This window comes from Falco punctatus (assembly GCF_963210335.1).
Source record: "Falco punctatus genome assembly, chromosome: 13".
Lineage (NCBI taxonomy): Eukaryota > Metazoa > Chordata > Aves > Falconiformes > Falconidae > Falco > Falco punctatus.
The window spans coordinates 29,914,472-29,935,911 of record NC_137593.1 but is presented as its reverse complement, the minus strand read 5'-3'; the positions used below and the strand labels follow the sequence as shown (position 1 = coordinate 29,935,911).

At 49.3% G+C, this 21,440-nt stretch overlaps 1 protein-coding gene across 1 annotated transcript; it reads left to right on the top strand.

Moving 5' to 3' along the window:
* The first annotated feature begins 42 nt into the window (after positions 1-42).
* On the top strand, positions 43-20,402 carry LPAR2 (lysophosphatidic acid receptor 2). The gene is made up of 3 exons (XM_080409659.1): positions 43-8,789; positions 12,966-13,708; positions 17,468-20,402. The coding sequence occupies exons 1-3, from the start codon at positions 8,749-8,751 to the stop codon at positions 17,767-17,769; spliced, it is 1,086 nt and encodes a 361-aa protein (XP_080265785.1). The 5' UTR covers positions 43-8,748; the 3' UTR covers positions 17,770-20,402.
* Positions 20,403-21,440: the final 1,038 nt, after the last annotated feature.

The window sequence follows — 21,440 nt, the reverse complement described above, 5'->3', positions numbered from 1 at the left end:
CACGCTCAGGTCTTGATAAAACAAAGGCAATGCTTGCGCACAAGAATTGCCAACTTGAGGAACCAGCAGAGCTGGAATTATATCCCCGGTGAGAGCCCTGGTTTCCTTTTCCTGCCGTACATTTAAGTCGTTAAACAGGAGATCCATCCTGCGTGTTAGAAGTGTTAGGGGCTCGCGCAGCACAACTCCTGCCACTCACCCCTGCCCTCTGCTTTTCCTTCCAGCGGTACAAATGGCTATTAGAGAAAACACGCTCGCTCTTACCTTGTAACTCCTTGTTACTCGCTGCTTTCTGCAGAGCTCGTGGTGTGTTGAGCGTAGGAGCTGCCAAAGCTACGCTGTGTGGCTGCCAGGTCCTGCTCACATGGGGGGAGCTGTGGTACAGGGTCCAAAACATCTGTCCTCCTGCTTGGGATAGGAATTTCCCATCATCCAGCTGCAGGTAAGATGGCTTGGTTTGAGAGACGGAAGTGATGAGTTTAAGAAGAAAGTTGGCAGGGAAGGAAGCATAATTTCCTCAGTTCCTCTCACCTCCTTGGGGCTGCATCTTCTGAATGGGCTCAGCTGGATTTAGGTACGGCAGAGGAACAGCAACAGCCCCGTGAAGCACTAACGAGGGATAACCTTATTTCCCAACTCCAAGCAGGAGCACAGGAGATCGTTGTCACAACAGCACCTTACACAGATGGTTGCAGACCCTCCAGCTCACAGCTGTGCCACGGAGGACGGCAGCGCGGTCCGTGGGATGGATACACGCCACGGAGGACGGCAGCACAGTCCGTGGGATGGGTACACAAAGCCACACCAGCCCTCTCACCAAACCTTTTATCAGCCGGATAACCACAAAACCAATTTCTCGTGGCCAGATTATTTTTTTTTTTCAATCAGCCAACATGAATTCCATGTGAATTCAGAGCACAAAGCAACCAGCTCACCTCAGCCAGTCGCTGTGCTTCTGAGCTTCATTCACTCCTCCTGTCATTAAGTAAATTAGATGCCCCGGGTCTTCACAGATGAAGATTTCAGCTGGGCTGCATTCCCTGGACTCTGAATGGAATTAGGCAAATTCAAACACCTGATAATTTTAGGCAGGGACCAAGAGATTCCTTTTGCTTGGAAAGCCAGGCAGAGTTAATAACTTGCTAATCACCCAGTGCTTAATTGCAACCAGGCTAGTGACAAATTCCCCCCTAAATTTCCTACCCTCAATAAAAAAAGGAGCCCTTTAGTTTGTCTTTATTCTTCTAAAAAAAAATCAAAGCAAATAGACCTGCAGGTATCAGGAGTCTCGAGGGGAAAACTTTCCAGGTTTTTCCAGCAGAGACTGCTGAGGGATTACTTTTATGCTGTTCTAACAAAGCAAGGTAGAGCAAGGCAAAAGGCGTTACATTTTTTAAGGAGTCTGAGGCTTTGGTCCAGTTCTTGATCCCATCCTTCTGTTTTTCCATATATTTTTTTTTTTAAATTGCCTGCCCATTTTAACTTCTGTCCCGTGCTGTTGTTCTTATCTAATTGGAAAAAGCTAAAAGGAGATTAAACCACACCTATCAGGTCTTTCTTAAATTGATCCCCAGAAGAAGAACCTTTGTGAAAGAGGGCAGTTCAGGCTATTTATTAGCTGGAAAGCGGCTTCATTCACAGGTGTTTCCTTGTGAACCGTTAGCACTTCTTCATCGCTTGCCTTTGAACCAGCATCCCCTAGAATATAAAGCCAGGGGTGACTGGGCTGCTTGTAGCCTGGGGCTCTGGTAGAGGAGCATGGGAGGTTGGTGGGATTGATTGTTGGTTTCCTGGGAGCTGGTCGTTTGGGTTTTTTTTTTCCTAGAAGCTTTTATGCTTAGCAGAATCTCTTCTCCAAGGGTGAGAAGTGTTCAACTATCAGGCTGCACCTCTGTGAATGTGGAAGCCTTTGTGAAAGCCCATCCTGATGCTAGGTAGCTTTGGGAGAAGGGGATTTCTAGATGGGGGGGGTCCTTTGCAGATTACCAGTTTTGCAAGGAGCTGCTGGGGTATAGGTGCTCACAGCAAGCTGCATCTCTGCCACCTCTGTGCATCCTTGGAGTACACTGGGTAAATTAAGCTGTTGGTAAATGTGAGCTGGGAGGAAAGGCCTTTCCCTGGGTCAAGAAGGAGCCACAAGCAGCTGTTTCTAAAGTGGCAGCTGTGGTGTTCCTGCTGTCAGCCTGGGCTTGGGTTTGGGTGGGCAGTTTTCCTCCTTTGGAGCCAGGGGTATCAGTGCCACCCTTGTGTGGGATGCTTTCTTGCTTGGTTATTGCCAAAAATTGGCATAGCCGGTTACGTTCTGCCTTGCTGTTACCAGCAGATACAAAATTCACTCTTATTCCTCCTCCTGAGCTGTATTGTTGCCTTGTACCATAGTGGGTGGTTTAGCAGCAGGAGCAGCTGTGTGTGTTGTTATGTGGCGAACACAATTTTTCCTATCTATACCTTAGACGTTAACTTTAACGCATCTGGAATACTGTGGTGTCCAAAATAAGTTAGTATTACCACGTTCTTGTTTTAGTTTGCTTTGAAAACTGTCTTCCTGCAGTCAATTAGCAGATCAGATGAGGTAGTGAAAAGTGAGATCTTCAGTATGTCTTGCTGGGAGTTCACGCTGCTGCGGACAAACAGCTTTTGTTTTATTCTTCTCTAATTGTCTTGGTTTTGTGAATGTACGGAGTAATGTAGCTGTAACGTACAGAAGATGGGAGAGCGAGTAAACCAGGCAGATGAATTCCCCATCAGCCACAATTCCCACACCTGAAATTCAGACACCACTTTGTTAAAGGCGCGGAGTTACAGGGTGCTGCCATCCTTTAGCTGGTGCTGGTACCGTAGGTATCTACACCTTGGGGCATTCAAGCAGAGCCTGGGATGAACTGACTCAAATGCGTGTATCTGCCCACCCAGGCCTGCAGCTTGTGGCTGGGATCCTTTCAGGGCACTGGCTGCTCTCCTCTATCATTTATTTTAAAAAAAGATGCGTAGGGCTGTAATTCAGGCTTTGCTTAGACAGCGAGTTTCAGATACTTGGCATCCAGGGCCCTGGGGACGGTCAGTTTTGTAGATTATCTTACAAATGGGCTTCAAGCGAGTAGTATTTTTAATATAAATCTTTTTAATAAATGAACATAGAGCCTTCCTATGCCCTTTACAAGAACGACTTAAGGGAATATCCTTACTAGAAGGAGCAAGAGCTTTCCTGTTGCTTTGCAACAGAGGAAGGCATGGAAACAAGCACCTGAAGTAAATTATTTTTTTCTTCCCCTGCTAAGAATGTGCCCAAAAGCTCGAGGTGTTAGGAAGCTAGTAACACCAAAAATAATCAGATGTTCAGGAATTAAGCAAACAAAAGTAGAAAAGGCTGTTTCTAATGGAAACGTCGAACGTTATGGGCCTGGCTGCAGCCTGGATCTAGCAAAATCCTTTGGGTTACCCCATGCTTACCGATGGGCAAAGAGCATCCAGGCTCTGGTGGTGAAGGCAACGAAACCCAAATGGTTTTGGTGGCTGATGAACGGCTCCGTGCTCAGAGCAGCCCTGTAGAACTGAGGCAGGGCTGCCTGGTGGTCACTGGAGTGTGTTCCAGGGGTTTGCTGGGGGAAGTTCTAGAGGAAGGGTTGCGCCAAACAGACCTTTTGCTTGTTTAAAGTGTTTTCCCCGTGACCTTGCTCTTGTGGGAGCTGATTCTTGAGAAGAAAGGCAAAGACTTGCTGGCGTGGTTCAGTTCATGGATGAAGTGGTTGTGGGCACAACGGAACATCCCTGGCGTGAGCTGAAATCTTCACCGAACTGGGGGGAAAAAAGCCAACTTGCTGAGAATTTTGCTTGCCCAAGACTGCCCCAAAGCCTAACTCTCTGGAGAAAGTCTCATTTCTTCAAAGGGGCAGATATTCCCTTTTCTTGCTTGGGAGAGTAGCTGCATGTCGGTCTCTGATGCTCTTGTTCAAGATAAAGCTGCAGTTGTACTGCATCTGCTTATTCTGTAGCTGGAGGCTTTTCTGAATTGGTTTTGTTTTTTTCTTGCTAGACTTAAACAGAAAGGCATGTTAAATGCTTTTTATGACTCTCCAGCCATAAGCTGCAGGCATCTGACATTAAACCAAATGGAGAGAGGGGGGAAGTGGGGGTTGTTGTTTTTTTTTTTTAAATAATCCCTGTAAAAGCAGAGGTTGAGGCACGTGGAGGTCGAGTGCCTGTGAAGTTGCTGGGCTTTCCAGTGATGGGGGGGGGGGGGGGAAATGGGACTGGACCCAGAAGATGGGGAGACTTCTGGGTGCCAGCCAGGATGGGAGGCGATGGAGCAAGGCGGTGTGCAGGCTCCTTGCAAGCGGAGACCACGCCGAGTGCTGCCGGCATGTGGCTCGCAGGAAGGGAATTTCCACCCAGTTTTGTTTTTTCTTTATTGACGATAGTGCGAAGTGCCAGATGAAATGATCTTTGGGCGAGGATGAGGCAGAGTCCTGCTTTGTCAACACAGCATCCCGACTTGATTTTAACCTCGCTGTGGCTTCTAGTGACGTGACATCATTCGGGGGCCAAGCTATTCTGCCTCTGAACTGCTGCTTCTGCCTTCGGTATTGCTTGTCTCTGGGTAGGATAATCTCCTTCTTCCTGTGTGAATTAGGAGGAGCAGCAGCAGAGGGGCCCCCAGACCGTCCCGACTCCAAACAAAACACCGCTGCAAATAACCCTCTCTTCCCTCCCCTCCCCTGTTTTCTCTCCGCTGCTGCGGAACAAATGTTTTCCTCTTGGAGAGGGCTGGAATAGCCAGTAACGGTGCAGAAGAAAGTTACCCCACCAAATTCCAGGATAGTTACCTGGGCAAGGTAAGAGCGTTGTTTCACCAGGACCTGGATGCCTTTGAGAGAATTCCATGACCGTTCTTTCCCAGCTGCTTTTCCATCTTGTCTGACAAGGCAAAGGTGACAGGATCCAATGTTGTGTTTTGCTTCAGTGGTCTCCCTGCTTCGATTTAAGGTCTATGATATGGAAATGCTTGAATTCTGATGGCCCCAGCACAGCCAGAGCGAGCCTCCGGAAGGTGAAAGGGGGGAGAGAAGAATTTTCCAGGTTCTTTGTGACTTGTTCTGGAGTGCTGATTGTAAATGGTTGCTAGCTTGTTGGAGGAAAAGAAAATTCCTGTTGTAGGCAAGGCAGCTGTGGGCACAGATTTCTTCCCTACCTCTTTGTTGGAAAGTATTCTTTGATGCTGTAGGCTTGCAAAAAACCAGCTCTGCTCCACCTCGGAGTTGGCTGCGTTTCAGCAGCAGTGGGTGTTATGAAATTCCTGGATTTTTAACGCTGATGTATACGCTGCTTTCCAGTGAAAGATGTGGCTGTTAACTGAAGCTGTACGAACGGTGGTGGTGGTTTGTTGTACTCCAGGGAGTGCTCCTCACTGAGGGTTTTGGGAATCTCGAGGCCAGTTGGGATTTAGGAAGTGTTAATTTGAGCCACTGGTTCTCTGCAGAGATCTTTGGAGGGGGAGATGATGACATGACTCCCTCCAGAAGGTTTTTAACATTCCTGGGATTCCAGGAGAAGGGTCTCAGAAAAAAAAAAAAAAAAAACTACACACAAAAAACCCCCACCAAAAAAACAAAAAAAACAACCACAAAACAAAACCCAAACACCTTCAGGTTGTCATCCATGGGAACAGCCGCAGCTATCAGGATTTAAAGAAAAATATTGCCTTTAGGCTTGTTTGAAAATGCAAAAACTACTAAAACAATTAACTTGGCTTTGAAAAATAGAAGTGTAATAAAGGGGAGGCAAACATCTGTTGTCTTTGGAAATGTTTCTCTACCAAATCTCTGCTGGGCACCAGAATGCAATCAGATCTGCCGGCTGCATCAAGATCAGGTTACTCGGTGACTCTGCTGGGGGGGAGCGATGCTGCACAGCACCCTGCGATGCTGCACAGCACCCTGTGAGCCCCTTCAGAGCTGGGGGAACAGGAAAACTCACAAAGGGATTGCAGGGGAAGGAGGGAGACAGAGGGGCTGGGCATGATGAGGATCACGGGTCCTTGGCCTTGCCCGTGTCTGGTACTCCGTCCCGAAGCACCATTGCTAGAAGATGTCTGAGCTCAGTTTTTAAGAAATCGTTAAATGGTTGCAAGAGCTGATGTGAGGGGTTTGCGTGCAATGATTTTTTGGCTTTGCAGGTAGCAGCCTGAATGGGTGTGCCGAGCCCGAGCTCATGTGTGTATGGGTAGAGATGAACTAAATGGGTCTTGGTTCTTTCACGTATCCCCCAAACCTGAAAACAAACAGATGCCTAATCTTCTGTCAGGCAGAGAAGTAAAATGATATTTCTTCTAGACAAAGGGACTAGAAAAATTGCTGTTACTAAGGTCAGGACTTTAAAACCTGAAATATTCCCTCATCTCCATATGCAAGCAGATGCCTTTTGTGACAGGCTTGCCTGACCCAGTCTGATATTCCTTGTATCCCCCTTTGTCCCGACTCCGGGGTGTGTGGACCGAGTTGCAAAAGTGCTTCTGAGCCTTTGTCAGCTGGGTCTGTCTGACGTGCTGAGCTATTGTGATGGGACTGTTGACACTTCAGTTGAAACCAGTTATGCTGGGCTGTTCTCCTGATTGCTCTGAGTGTTTCTTTCTGAAAACGTTGCCTCTAAAGCACTCGCCAAGTGCCAGTTTGAAACCTTAAAGAAACAAGTGAATCAAAAGGATTTTTTAGACTGCTGCTCATCCCAATCTGTGCTTCGTAACTGTCTGAAGCCTGTTGAAGCCAGCGCTGGTGCCAAACGGTTTCTCGGACCTGGGTTGCACTTGTGCACCGGTGTGGAGGGTTGGATCGGTGATAGATCCGTTGCTGGCAGCACAAGTGCTGGAGCACGCCAAAGGGGGGGAGCTGTTTGTTGCAGCTGGGGCTTGGGTCTCTTCGGTCTGAAGCGTGCAACCAAAAGGGTAAAAAATGCCTCATGGGAAGGGGGAAGACCTGCCCCGTGTCACTTGAGGAAGGGTCGAACCTGAAATGATTTCTTGTAACTCTAATGTTGTAAAATCTAGTTGCGGGAAGGGCTTCTGGCTCTCTGGGTTAGGGGGGGACTTCTTGGTAGCTCTCAGCTACGCAAAAGCAAATTTTGTTCAAAATTTTGAACAAAAGTTGTTCAAATACAGATCCCCCCAGGAAAGGGCTCTGGGGTACCTGTTAGCACATTTTGCTTCTAAAAAAGCCCAGGGAAACCTCGTGAACGGCCCCTGTGCCTGGTCCTGCCTTGTGGGTGGCATCACCTCCCTGAAGCTGCAGGAGTCAGATTCGTTAAGCAGGTGGTAACGATAGATGGCTTTTGTAGCCCTTGTGAGCTTTCTGGTATGAATTTTGGTCTTTGGAGGCTGCGGGTACAACTGAGGGAGCCTGGTACAATATTTTTTTTTGCGGGGCTGGGTAGTTGCCCTGCTGCTATCTCAGCTTGTCCTATTCATCCCCTTCGGCCAGTGTTACTCTTGCCATGCTTCTGTTTATCTCCTGTCCTGCTCTGTTAATGTGTCCTTGGACCTCTGGCCCTATCTCGACCCCCTTTGTGCTGTGCTCTCCCTGTAAATCTCCTGCCTGTTTTACATAACACTGCCGGGCCCGGCCAAGCTCTGCTGTATCTGACTGGCAGCTGATTAGGGTTGCAGTGATAACATTGTTCCTTGGGAAACAGATGATGGTAGGAGGAGGGCGGGAGAGTAGGAATCGGAGTGGAATGGAAATTGCTGGGGCCTTGGCGAGAGCAGCGGGTGTAAATCAAAGTGAATGGATGTTGCAAACTCGGTGGTTCAGGTTTGTTTTTTTTCCTTCATAATTTATACAGCGGTGGCCTGTTAGCACCAAGTGTGCTGTTGGCATTTGGACGGTACTCAGCAGGTAAAATAATCTCAGCTGTGTCAGGACTGACACGGGAGCTCTTATTCCAGCAGATGCGTTTTACCAAGTTATAGCAGGAATATCCTCTCTGGTCTGTGCCTCAGTTTCCCTCGTGTCTCACAGCGTCGCCCTCTCCCTGCTTCTTCCCCGTGTCATGTCAAGGTTTCTTGCCGTGCACTGGGCAAGTGTGGCAGCTGCAGTGGATGGGGGGGGAGCTCCTGACCTGACAGCCCACCTGGGACGTGGGTGCCATCGTCGCAGGCTCGGAGAGCGGGTTTCTGGTACCACGGGGTGACAGCCCCTCCATCGCAGGATCCCACCGGGTCATCCGGGGGACTCACTCGCCTCCCATAGTGGGGCAAAGGCTCTGGGGCAGTGGGCGAGCAGGAGCGAGCCCTTGCCAGGGGGCGACCAAGGGGTACCACCAGTTTCCCCACCCAGCACCTCGCTGGAGCTCCTGCCAGCAGGAGCTGGTCCACAGGGGTGATGCTGGCAGATCGGGTCTAACCCGTTCCAGCCAGACCCGGAGGTGCTTGGCAAGTGGCTTTGGCCTCCATGAAGGCGGCGAGGACTCGGGTTACAGCTCCTGGGTCTCCTGGAAGGACCCGCCTAGGGGAGGACCCAAGGAGGGACGGGCTCATCCAGCTCTTGCAAACTTGCCTCCCAGGAGCCAGTGTTTCGGAGCGGAACAGTGCGTGATGGACTCTGGGGCTGTAAAGCTTGTCTGAAACTTTCCTGTAAGGCACTTGGCTTTTTTTTTTTTTTTTTTTTTTTTTTTTCACTTGCTTGGAAAGCACTTCTGCCCTCCAGAGATGGGGATCTCCTTGCTGGATAGCTGCCCTGGTTTCCTGTGGTGGGGAGACCAATGCTAAATGTTAGGTTTGGATGCAGTGGTTGTGCTTTCAGGTAAGAACGTTCTTCTTTGGAGTAAAAGCTTGTAGTGTTTATGGCTTAAATATAGCAGCGGTTGGAATTTTTGGCCGTGTAAATCTGCATGCAGGGGACACAGGGGTGAAACAGCTGGGATTTGAGTCCCTGTGAGCCCTTCTAGATCCATTGTTCTGCCTTGATCAACGCTGATTGTGTTGGTGATTAGTGGGAGCATAAATTCAGCCATTCATCCCTCTGCCCTTGTACACCGGCTGGCCGTCGGCTTGTGAGCAAGTGTTGGATGTCTTCCCCGAGCTCCAGGAGCTGACTAGCATTTTCCACTTTGGCAAGCAAGAGGCGACAGGGAAGGGAGGACACTTGCACCTTTACTTGCTGCGTGAAACAACTTAGCGTGAACCTTGGGCGGCAATTAACTGATTAAGAAGGGAGATGGCATATGCAAGAGGGATGGCAAGGAGAAAAAAACCTGTTAGGCGCTCGTTTTGCCTGGTGGTTCCTCCCAAAGTTCAAAAGCTGTGCCGGGTTTTAAGGGGGAGAGCCTTGAGCAGAGTTTGAGGTAGCGTGATGAGAAGGAGAGGCAGTGTTTGCGTATTGCTCAAGGAAAGGGGCTGCAGAACTGTTGCAGCAAGTAACTGGAATCTGGTTTGACCGAGTAAACAAGGCTGGTAAGGAAGAAAATCTTGTAAGCTCCTGCTGAGGAGTGGAAGGGGGTTGCTCGGACACTGAACAATAGATTCCTCCAGCTCCTTTGTGCATCATGGCACCGGCCTGACTTTCTGGCTGCTGTGGGCAGGGTGTTCCTCTTGGGCGCTGCCCGTTCAGTTTTGCTCTGTGGCACTGTCTGCCCTTGCTGCCAAGCTCCAAGGGCAGTTTTCGGATGGCAGGGCGACGGTGAAGTGGCACACGAGCTCCTAGAGCCAGCCACAAGCACGAACCTGTCTGGTCCCCCTGGACCCCACCCCACTGATGGGATCGCACACCTTTGGTTTGCAACCCACGCACCTTCCGGAGGGATTTGCAACCCTCCAACTTTTCCCTGCAGCTCTAAGTGGGTCCTGCCCAAAGAAGCGTGGCAGATGTTGTCATTGCTATTAATGCTGCAGGGTTGTTCCTCCAGATTTGAGTGTTGCACATGCAGAACACAGTTTCTTTGTGGGTTTACACAGCTCTCATCCCCTCCCCCAGTAAACGTACCACTGAACCAGTACTTGTATCATGCTTTAAAAAAGTTCACAGTTTGCCGGGAGGAAGCTTATGAGGGCTGTCATAGCTGTGGAATCTGTTAATATTTGCAACAAAATAAGAGTGGTCTCTGTAACTTAGTGGCAATTTTAAAGCTAGACTTAGCTGGATTAAATTTGTCTTGGTGTCAGCTCGAAAATTACTGGGAATAAGATCCATCAGCATGTTATTTCACTGGAGTATTTGAATGTTCCTGGAAAATAAAAGCAGAACGTGAGCTGTCTTTGTACAGCACAAGTCTGTTCCATGATGATCTCCATCGTATCAGTTAAACTTTTATAATTTGGGGGGGTGGGGGTGGGGATGACACTTATGCTACTCTGCAGTGAACATGTGAAGGGGGTTAAATGGCAGTTGAAAGGTGCTTGTTCACGTGGTGGTCTCTGAACCCTGGTACCACCTGAACTTCTTTCCTTCCTCCCTTTCTTCCCTGGGCATCCGCATGCCATCTTAAAAGGGTGAAGTGACTGACCGAACTTCAGCAACGCTTGCCTTTTTGATTTGGGATTAAAGCTTTCAAAAATGGTTCCAAAACTTGCAGAAGAATGGCCTAGCCTTTGCTCTGGGGCCTCCCCAGAGGCACCCTACCAAGGTGGTCATCCACCTGCCTGTGACTCGCAGCTGTTGTATTCGTCCTGTCCTGTTCCTAGGCTTTCCTTCCTTCCTTCCTTCTTCTTCCATTGCTTTTCCCTGTTCAAGCCCAAAATCTCTGGTTACCTGCTGCGTTGCCACGTGGTATCTCTGCAGAACCCACTTGGTTGCTTTCGTCCCCTGGGCTGCGTGTGGACCACATGACTCCTGAACAGCTCAATCTCCAAACACCCTGTGACCTGGAAAGAGATGGAAGATGTACTTGTTACTAGGGCTAGTAGTAACCTCTATCCTCTGGGGCAGGTTGATTCCTCCTCTGCCTTGTTTTTCCTTTTTTTTTCTTTTTTTTTTTTTCCCCCAATAATATTTGTAAAAAATAACATTTCCCTATTCAGCAGATTTTAGAATGAGTTGGGTTGTGCAGCTTTCTTGCCTCGTGGTAGACACAGCCATATGCCAAGGCAAACTGCTAACAGAGCTCATTAAGCAGCGGAGATCAAAAGTTCAGCTGCAGGTATGATAGGCTTTCCTGGCTCAGCCCCCTTGTTTGCACAACTCTGCATGTGTTCGGGCAGAGGTGGGTGCGGTGCAGCCCATAATAAGCTGGCCTGGCTTCCTAACAGCAGCCTTGCTGCTACGCTGGGAGCTCCTGCTTGAAGCATCCTGGAAAACAGCGCGGTCCTGGAAAGCTTTTCTGCCTAGAGAGTGGAAGAACATGGAACTAATGAGCCCCCCTGAGCTGCGTGTTGGTTTCGGGGGTAATTAAAATTAATTGTAACTCAGGCACGTTGGGTTTTCTCCCTGCCTGAAGAGGACGGCACTCTTCTTATGTTCTGCACATAAGTCAGGATGATGGGTTTGCTCGCGAGGGGACAGGGAGAACCGGTGACTTCATGTGCAGAACACACCAGGGTAGGGAAAAACTGTGTCATTTTTCGGCACCTCAAAGTGCTGCAAGAAACGAGGCTCCAGGCTGGGTTTGCCCATCCCAGCGGGGACCGCAGCCAGCCCTGAGCTGAGATTTCCAAGCTCTTGGTTAGTAAAGGAACATGAACATCTGCTGCGGGGCGTAGTGACTGGGCTGCTTCTTATCCCTTGCGTTTGTGTTGTGGTTTTTTCATGTCTTTTTTTTTTTTTTTTTTTTTATGGGCAAGTAACACAGTTGACACCCATTCAATTACCAGGTTTGTATTCTGACTCTGTAAGGTGAAATATCCTTCACCTTGACCTGCTGCTTCATGTTTGGCTGTCAACAGGATAGGAAGTTCGATTACTAAAGGGATACAGGCTCTGAAAATTAATGATGTGATCCAGGCAAGTGGCTTGTCTGGTCTTGCTCTCAGCAATGCCCAGTGTGTCAAAGCAATGTGAACAGCCCTTCTGGAGGTTTAAATGTCTTTTCCTATCGATTTCTTCCAGCGAGTTCAATGAGTTTTGAACTGGAATTTTGTTTTTTTTGTGGAATTTGAAATTGGAACTGGAGTCTTGTTCCATTCCTGGAAAGGGAAGAGGGGAGTTGCTTCCCTCGTTGCACAGGCGCCTTACCGGGTGATGCTCTGGGTGCTGACCCACACGCTGTTCTCTCATCGAAGCACTGCAGGGGTTCCAGATGATCCAGCCCTTCCAGAGATCCAGCCCCATGGTTGAACGTGCTGCCTTCTTGCTGCTGTTTATTTTCCCGGGCTGAGGGGGTTTGTTTCTGCCCTGCTCTACGTGCTTTGTGCCTCTTGGCAAAGTTTGGGAAGTACTGCCCTGCTTTGGAAGGATTGCTGTGCGTAGGGCAGCGTTCAGAAGCGGCTTGTGTGTTGTGGCCTTTAAGCAATGAAACTACCCAGGGAAGATGAGGTGCGTGCGCTCACTGAAGCAGAAGCAGCAGTCCTGGGGACTGCAGCAGCTGCAGAGGCTCATAGGCTTCACCAGCACGTTGTTTAGTGATTGACCGATAAACCTTCTTTGCTGTGGCTTTGTTTTTATGTTTCTGAAGCAGGACATCTGGGACGACATCGGTAGTTTTGTCTGTTGTCCCCACGAAGCTGCGTGGGCCCGGCAGGGAGAATATCTTATCAGATCTGGCAAACCTTAACTCCTCCCATGGATGTTCAAGGTTTTGCTGCATCCTCGGCACGGCTTTGAGGACTGATTGCTAAGGACTTGGCCCGTGAGACGTGTGTAGGTCTCTGTTGAGTACAAAAGTGGTTTCCTGTTGCTCATGGGGCTGAGCTCCTCTCCACCTTCATCTGTGTCAGAGGCATTATTGTAATGCTGCTCAGTATCTCCCTGGCTGGCAACAGTTGTGTGTGTAGGGGGGGGACACACACACGGGGACAACAAGCTAATAATACTGTCACCCCTCTTTAGGACAGCAGCGATGAAGCACTGTTTTTACAATGAGACCGTGGGGTTCTTCTACAACAACAGCCGCAAAGAGCTGACCACGTACTGGAGGACGAAGGATGTGCTGGTGGTTGCCCTGGGCCTGACGGTGAGTGTCATTGTGCTCCTGACCAACCTGCTGGTCATCACTGCCATCATCATCAACCGGCGCTTCCACTACCCCATCTACTACCTGCTGGGGAACCTGGCAGCGGCCGACCTCTTTGCTGGCATCGCCTACATGTTTCTCATGTTCCACACGGGGCCCCGGACAGCAGAGCTCTCCCTGAAGACCTGGTTCATCCGTCAGAGCTTGCTGGACACCAGTTTGACAGCCTCTGTGGTGAACCTGCTGGCAATTGCTGTGGAAAGGCACCAGACTGTGTTCACTATGCAGTTACACAGCAAAATGTCCAACCAGCGCGTGATGATCCTCATCTTCTGTATTTGGGTCACGGCCCTGCTCCTGGGGCTCATCCCGTCCTACGGCTGGCACTGCCTCTGTGCTCTGGAGAAGTGCTCCAGCATGGCACCGCTCTACAGCAGGAGCTACCTGACCTTCTGGGCCATCTCCAACCTGGTCATCTTCCTGATCATGGTGGTCGTGTACACGCACATCTTCATCTACGTCAAAAGGAAGATGACACGGATGTCTAAGCACACTAGCTTCCACCCCCGCTACAAGGAGACCATGATCAGCCTTGTCAAGACAGTCACTATTATCCTAAGTAAGTCCACCTTGCTCTGGCCGATCTAAATAATGCTTTGGTCCCCCGTCCTGGGTTGGGAGTGGGTGAGTTGGGGGTTTGTGTGAATGTGCTCGGGACAGCGTTGGGAAATGATGCTCTGCTTCCCTGGTCTCCGAAGCTGCTGCTGGTGGTGTGGTTTGGTTTGGCTGCCGAGGAACTCGAGAGCTTCAGGACTCTGCAGGAAGGTTATATCCAACTGCCCGAAGTGCAGTGGCTTCGGGGACAGGAGCGGCTCTCGTGCTCCCTCCCTAGAAGTGTAGCGTGGAATTAGCAGCTATAATCAGGCCTCCATCAAGAGGCAGCGCTTGGCGCATCCTTTATCAAAGGGCTGCGAGGGGCTTGGGACAAATATTATGAGGTGATGGGGGAAGAATGAGGGAGTTGTGTTCAAATTCCTTACTGCTTACTGGAACCAGGCACTGAACTCTGCTCAGGCTTTGTTTTTTTGAGCAGCTCGGTGCTGGGTCTGAATCTGCTCGGGTAAATACATCCTTGGGAGCCCTCAGCTCATCGTTCAAGCTGCTCTCCATCAGCATAGGATCTCCGGCAAAGCGCTAACAGCCCCGTCATCTGTCTGCATCTGCAGTCTGTAGTGCAAATAGAGGCCGATCGGTAACTGGAAGTGGTTGGCGCTGAGGCTCTGACTTTCCAGGATATTTCACTTGATTTGGATATATTTGGATTCTGCCCAGTGCTGTGCCTCTAATGGCGGAGGTGGCGCAGGCACTGTGCTTCCGACAGCCTCGCCGCTCCGTGATTTCTTTCATCTGCTTTTGCTTCGTGCTTTAATGGTCTAACAACCTTTCTATAAAGCGCAATAAATCAACGTACTCAAATCTCCCGCAACCCAGCTTGACTCTGGGCTCACGGTCACAACCCCTTGCTTGCAAATCTTTCCTGATAAGCACAGAATTTGCTCCGTCAGGGAAACCTCGGAGCTGCAGACATAGACTACTCCCTTGCAAACTCCTGCTGGCAGTGGGGCTCAGCAGGGGAGGGGAGTGGTGTGGGGGTGGGGGGCTGTCAGGCTGCTTGGTGTGTCCCTGCTCAGGGGCACGCCGGCTTGCCGGGTCCTGTTGTAACTTGCGAGCATCAAAACCAGAGTTTTCTGCCTATTCCTGCCTTTCCTGTGACGTCGCCTTCCCTGCCTCGCAATCTCTCCATCTCTTGCGTGCAGCTGGGAGTTTGTTGGTGCCTTGGAGCTGATCAGATGCTGCACAGAGGGTCAGGGGGGCTGAAGAATGATTTACTTTGTATGTTTTGCACAGCCCGTGGAGTGGAGAGGAGTTGTTTTGTTGCCCCCTTCCTGAACAGTACCAGTGGGGTCACCCCAAGGTGTCAGCAGGGCTGATTGACTTTATGGGACTTCACAGCATCAGCTGGGAGAGGGTGGGCAGGATGGGGATGCTGGGCAAGAAGGAAAATGGGATTCATGCCTGGTGCCTCGGCTCGATTTGGGAGATGCCTTGCTTCTCGATGTCCCCCCTCCTGACCTGGCCTGCCTGCTTTGTCTTCTGCCTTGGGCGAGTTAAAACCTTGGGTGAGAGGAGGCTCAGAAGAGCTGCCGTGGCTTTGCGGGGAATTGGGATTGGCATCTGAGGATGGACAGTGGGGAGGAACCTGATGTGGAAAGCTGAGGAAGACTCAGGAGGACTTCTGTAACCTGTGGGGCTTCTCCCCTTCCTCTGCAGGGCAGCGTTGGAGAGAAGCAGCCGTCGTTCCGCATGGGTCCCTTGCACCAAGGGGAGTGAGGGAGGGAATTGCTCAACCTGGGCGGAAAACTGCCTTTCCTTTCAGATTCAGCGTAAAGTTGAGACTGCAGCGGGTTTTTTTTCCCCTCCCCATGAAAGCCCTGGTGTAATTCCTTCTCCACCCTCGTTCCCCAGCCTTCTGCAAACTTGGACTCTGCACAGAGGAATACTTTGCGCCTTATGCATCAGAGGGTGTAGCTGCTGGTGAGCGTGTGAGGAAGGCGAGGGCGTGGTAGAAGCTTTCTGTGGGCCACTCCATCGCAAGGCAAGGTCGTTGTGTAGTTGTGGCTGATAATCCTGCAGGTGTTGGGCGTTAAGAACAGGTCTAGGAGCTGACTTGGAAACCAGTAATAAGGCCAAGGTACATCTGGAAACCAGGAGGAGGTTTTCCCACAGACCAGTTGAGTGACACAAGATGTGATGATGACCAAACCACAGGGCTGAGTCGTTGGTGACCGTGCTGTGTTAGATTATTAAGAGTTCAGGCTTCTTTCTGAATACTTGTGCCTCCATTAAGGAGCAGGGAAATCAGCTGGATTTGCAGGCAAAGGCCGAGAACTTCTTGGGTACCTCCTTTTGGTTTTCCCCCATCTCATCTTGAATATTCCTCTGGCTTTACTTTGTGCTGCTGGGAGCTGGTCTCCAGAGAACCTGGCTTGCCTTGTAGGTGTTGAAAACCTGGCTAAAAAAAAAGGTGCCTCACTAAACAAGGAGGTCCCTTGCCTGCAGGCTCACTCAAGATAGAAGTATTGGACCTCCCTTCATGACAACCAGGAATCTGTTTTGTGTATTTGCTAAATTTAAACGGAGTGAAGTCATGTCCGCAAGTGCGGGGGAGAGCTGCTTGGCCCAGATGTGGTGGCTGCTGTGCTGACCACCTGGGAGCATGATTTACTTAAATTAAAAGGGTTACACAATGCAGTGGCCTGAAATCAGTGGGGGAACACCCCTGGAAACCCAGGAGATCCCTCCCAGGTGTCCCTGTGTTCACCAGAAACCCAGGAGAATCCCTCCCAGGTGTCCCTGTGTTCACTGGTGGGGCATTTCACTCAATGACAGCTCTAAATTGAGCCTCTTGGTTTTGGTGCAGCTCCTCTGGATGTTGTCCTTTTCCTGATGTTTTTCAGTAAAGGGTGTAGTTACGAGGTTCCCAGCAAGTTGTCGCCTTGACCACCCTTTCCCAGAAGACGCAGCAGGGTGCAGTTCGTGCGCTTGAAGATACAACCTTATGTACGAACTCCAGGAGCACTGATGGGCGAGTGCTCCATTTACGTCAGCCTTAAAATCACGACTGTAAGAAGGGTTTTAGGAGCTGCGGGCACCTCCCACTCCGTCATGCGAAACAGCAATTAGCCTTTTTGCCAAAGAGCTTTGCAGGTGGTGGCAAGAGCGTAGCCTTGCCCGACTGAATTGGTGGTGGAGTCTGGCCAGCTCTGTCCTGGCACTGGCCAGCCTGTTGCGTGGCTATTTTCTGCTCGAGGGGGACTTCAACAGTTGTGTGTTGGCCAGGACACTTCCAAACTCACCCTGTTAAACCCCCAGAAACTGTATGAACGGTGATTATTTCATTTAACTTTTGTAATGCTTTACTCTGGCTCTTCCCTAATTTTATAGCCTGTTCCCCTTTTTGGAGGGAGTGGCACGTAAATAGGAAATGTGACCGCTTTGTCTTCGCTCTGTAAATGGCGTGGTGGGGGCGAGGGGAGGGGAGTGAAAGTGCTTGGAGGGAAAAGTTCTTCTGAGTGAATGGGGGCGGGGGGAAGGGGAGGACAACCCAGTGCCTCCATTTTTAATATTTGCTGGTTGAATCCTTGGTCTTCTTCCAAAGCAAAACTATAGGGTGAAACTACTAGTGGGCTTTTTTCCTCCGCCTTTAACTTTTTTCACAAGATAAACCACCAGTGATTCCGCTGAGCATCTTTGTGGTGAGTGACGGGGCACGGCCAGGAACGTGTTTTTTCTCTAATGGGGGTTCTTCTCTCCCCAGGTGCTTTTGTTATCTGCTGGACTCCAGGGCAAGTTGTGCTCCTCCTGGATGGCTTGGGCTGCAAGAGCTGCAACGTTCTAGCGGTGGAGAAATATGTCCTTTTGCTGGCAGAGATCAACTCGTTGATAAACGCGATAGTCTACTCTTACAGGGACAACGAGATGCGTAGCACCTTCCGGAGGATCCTCTGCTTTGTCTGTTACAGGAATTCCAAATACACCCCCACGGCGGTGAAGTTGAACACCACGGACCGCAGAACACTTTCTCAGAACGGGCACTTTACTGTGGATTCCTCTATTTAGTGCTCAGTCAGCAAGACGAGCGTGGTGCTGAATGGCGGCTGCTTTCCGAGCAGAAGAGCAGAGGCGAAGAGTGACCTGCTTCTAAAGCAGCGGAGACTTTTTACATGCTCAAGCATAAATATTTCTATAAAATACTTGTCATCGATAAAGGACAAGATGCTTTTAAGGAACTGCTGGATGGCGCGTTGTTTAGGACAAACATACTTTGAGTAGTATTCTTATTAAAGACTGCTGTTTCTAATGCAAAGTTGATTTAATTTAGCAGCATCTGGAAGCAAGCTCTGTGCAACGGGAATCTTGTGTGATCTCTCAACAAGCAAAGTATTTTCTTGGTACTTCAGTATTACCGCCTTCAGAAAGAATCATTCCAGTGGCAGCGTGCTCCAAAGAGCCAAAGCTCTTCAGCTTTACGCGTTGTTTCCTAAACAGAGCTTTAGTGTTTCCCCAGAGAGCCTTATCCAGGTTGTGTTCCACCCACTTCAGAAATCATATTCTTCTTAAATCCTCTTGTGAGAGGAATCTGTTTGGAATTGCTTCCTGAGAAGCAGATTCCTGCTTTCCTAAGTGTGTGTGACTGAATTTCAAAGTATTCCGGGGTTTTGGAGGATGTCTGAGAAGCACCTAATTCTTTCCTAAAATGGAGAGCGGTGCTGTAACCGGTTGCAGTTGTGTTTGTGTTCTGCTAAGTGATACCATGTGGTATTCACAAGTTCATTGCCTATTCATAAATGTGGAGTGAGTCATGTTCCCATTAAACCATCTTTCTACTCGCTGAAAACCCTTTGGGACAGGTTTAGGTTAGATTCCAAGGCAATCAGTATTTTGCCTTAGGTTTTAATGTGCAGTTTGTACCTTAATACTCAACTGCTCAAATAACGTGTTAACAGTCTGTCCGTATGTCGCCTTTCTCTCGGCAAAGCACCCTAAGAAATTAGCGGCGCTAATTAATATTAGCGGACGTAGGATTTAGTTTTGTGGGTAAGTCCGTTGGCTGCATCTGATATGAGATGTAAACTGTCGCTCCTGATTGCAAGGCCATGGCTGGAGGGCAGAGGCTCTGCTGGCAGAAGAATATTCACAGCTGAGGAACCGTAAATACTCCAGGTTTCCTTCACCTTCAAGCTGTTAAACTTTTAACAGTGTGAAAGTGCCTGTGACAGTCCGAAAATCCAGAGTTTAGTTTTCCATGGGCTTCTCTCAGAGCAGAGAGGCTAACATAAGGCAGGTTTTTGGAATTATGGTCTAAATTTATAATTTCAGGGTGCTTTTGCTTTTTTTTTTCTTTTTTTTTTTTATACAACAGCCCTGTTCTGATCCTGCCTGTTCACCTCAGCTGGCTTTGCAGAGAAGACAACGTATGAGAGGCATTGTTACTCAAATGCGTGTGTATGGACTTTTTTTCTTGCAAAATGTAGGAAGTGACCATTAAGGTGACAGTCCCCTGGATTGACTCAAACAGTCTTGGAATATGGTTCCCATCTCTGTGTCCCAGAGACTTTTGGAATAAATGTTTTGTCCTGGGTTTTAGAAGAGAGGACTTGGCATTTTTCCGATCTCCCGAAGCCCTGGGAAAAGTAACAGCCTCCAGTTGTGTGTTACGGTGCTGGGAGGGGAGGGATGCTGCCCTTCACGCTCGCATCCCTCATGACTTGCTGTGTGTGGCCCTGCTACTGGTCTGCCTTCTAGGCAGGCTGCCTCTGAGAGCATCTGGCAGGAGTGTGTGTGTCTGGAGGGGTTAGAGCCTCCAGAAAGACCAGCAAGAGCTGGAGGAAGTAATTTTCAGCCAGAGCTGGGGGCAAGACGACAGCCTTGGTCCACTGCTCACAAACAGGCTTGGCTGGCGTGGGGAAAGGTTGTGCATGTAAGGCCTACCAGGTGGTAGGGCTAAGAGGAGGCTTCGCTTTATTTTTTTATTGCCAAAGAAGATGACTAGTTGCTAGAATACTAGAGAGTATTCCCTGGAAAACACTGTTACAGGCACACACTGCGGTGGAAGCAGGGGGCGAATTAGCAGGAGCTGGAGGAAGGCTGAAATTGGTGAACACCTGGAGAGCTGTTACTGGGAGTGGTGAAGCTGGGGCAGAACAAACTTAGGTCGCTGCTTTCTGCTTTCCTGAGCATCCCCAAAGCAGGAGGCACGCGAGCCCTACTTCAGGCAAAGCTGAGATTACAATTAAAGCAGAGCCTGGTGTGTGTTTGCTTTTATTAACAAAGAGGGAAGGAGGAAATAAGAAAGTTTGTGTTGCCTAGGGGTGGGACCGGTACCAGTCAGATTTAATTGGGGTGGCTGTAAGGAATTGACTGCATCTGGGTGTGAATGAATCTTTGTAGTGGGTGAGATGACACTTGGCTCCTAAAAGAGCTGCAGTTGGCTTTTCTGCCCAGTTGGGCCTTTAATAAGCTGCACACGTTCTTCCCCGAGGGATCCGGTAACTCGGCTGACCTCAGCCTTCTGCTGGCTGCTTGTCGAGCCGCCTTCCAGCGATGCCATCCCACTCTGACAAGAGCTTTTGTGTAAGTACCCGCCACACAGGTAGAATTCAAGTCATTGACAACAGGCTCGTGATGCTTTATGACCGCCATGTAGAGAGGATTGCCTCCGAGGGGGTTCCTCCCCCACCCCCCACCCCCCACCCCCTGTTTTAGATGACTTATTTAAATTTAGCCTGTCAAAGTGGTATAAATATGAAAGAACGGTCATACACAACCTTGATTTTTCCATCTGTGTATCAGGGATGTGACCAGTTGGTACCCACCTGTATATCAGGGATGTGACCAGTAGGTACCCCTCTGTATAGCAGGGATGTGACCCAGTTGGTACTAGGCAGACTATCCTGACTACCTGGAACACGTCAATACTCCTGTATAAAAACGGATTCTGTTGAATGATGGGACCTGAACGTACAAATGCAGTTTCATCCATGGTTTCCCAAAGGTAAATAGAAATTAATTAGTGTAAGGAGGAGAAAGAAAGTCCCAAACCTTTAGTGGAGCTTGTCTGAGTGATGCCTGGTACCCATCAGGAATGGAGGCGGCTTGCCTGGAATTCTTCAGCGAGATTTTTCTTCCTGAGTGACTTGGGACCTGCGGATTTCTAGTTGTTTCCAGCTGGCTGTAATAGATGAGAGAGCAGGAAATTAGAAGCAAGCCTGGAAAGTGCTGTTTTCCGTGAGATTTGAAAAGTACTGGTGAATCGATGAGGCAGAAGAGATAGGAGGGGGATTTTAACAGCCCTCCCAGCACAGAAGATGGGGAGACATAAATGGGATTTATAGAACATGCATCACAAAAAAAGGGGGTTAGGCTCTTCGGTATCCCCTGTGACTTTATGTCCTAGTTTTATTTGGAAACGCAAAGCTGTGTTGAACTACGTGGAGGCAGGACCCATGTTGCACTTGCAGTTTTGTGTCCTAAACAAGATGCTGCAGAAAAGGGTGGGGTGGTACCTGATTACACGGTTCTGTTTAGGAGATTTTAAATATAACTTTATCACTGTATCCAGAGCTGGATGCTGCCAGGTTTGTGGGATAGCTTGCGTTTTAATTCATCATGCATAACCTGTGGTGTGTCTAGTTTAAATGTGGCAACATCCCTCCCTTCAGTTTGCAAAGACCCCCTGCTTTTCCTTAAAATCACAGTATGAAACTGCCTTTGAAGGTTCATTACCGGTT

What these genes read in the sequence shown, in the direction of transcription:
- LPAR2 (XM_080409659.1), top strand. Translation starts at nt 8,749, where the DNA reads ATGCTAAATGTTAGGTTTGGATGCAGTGGTTGTGCTTTCAG. An exon ending in TGCAGTGGTTGTGCTTTCAG is followed by an intron (nt 8,790 to 12,965) that starts GTAAGAACGTTC and finishes ACCCCTCTTTAG; the next exon opens with GACAGCAGCGATGAAGCACT. An exon ending in GACAGTCACTATTATCCTAA is followed by an intron (nt 13,709 to 17,467) that starts GTAAGTCCACCT and finishes TTCTCTCCCCAG; the next exon opens with GTGCTTTTGTTATCTGCTGG.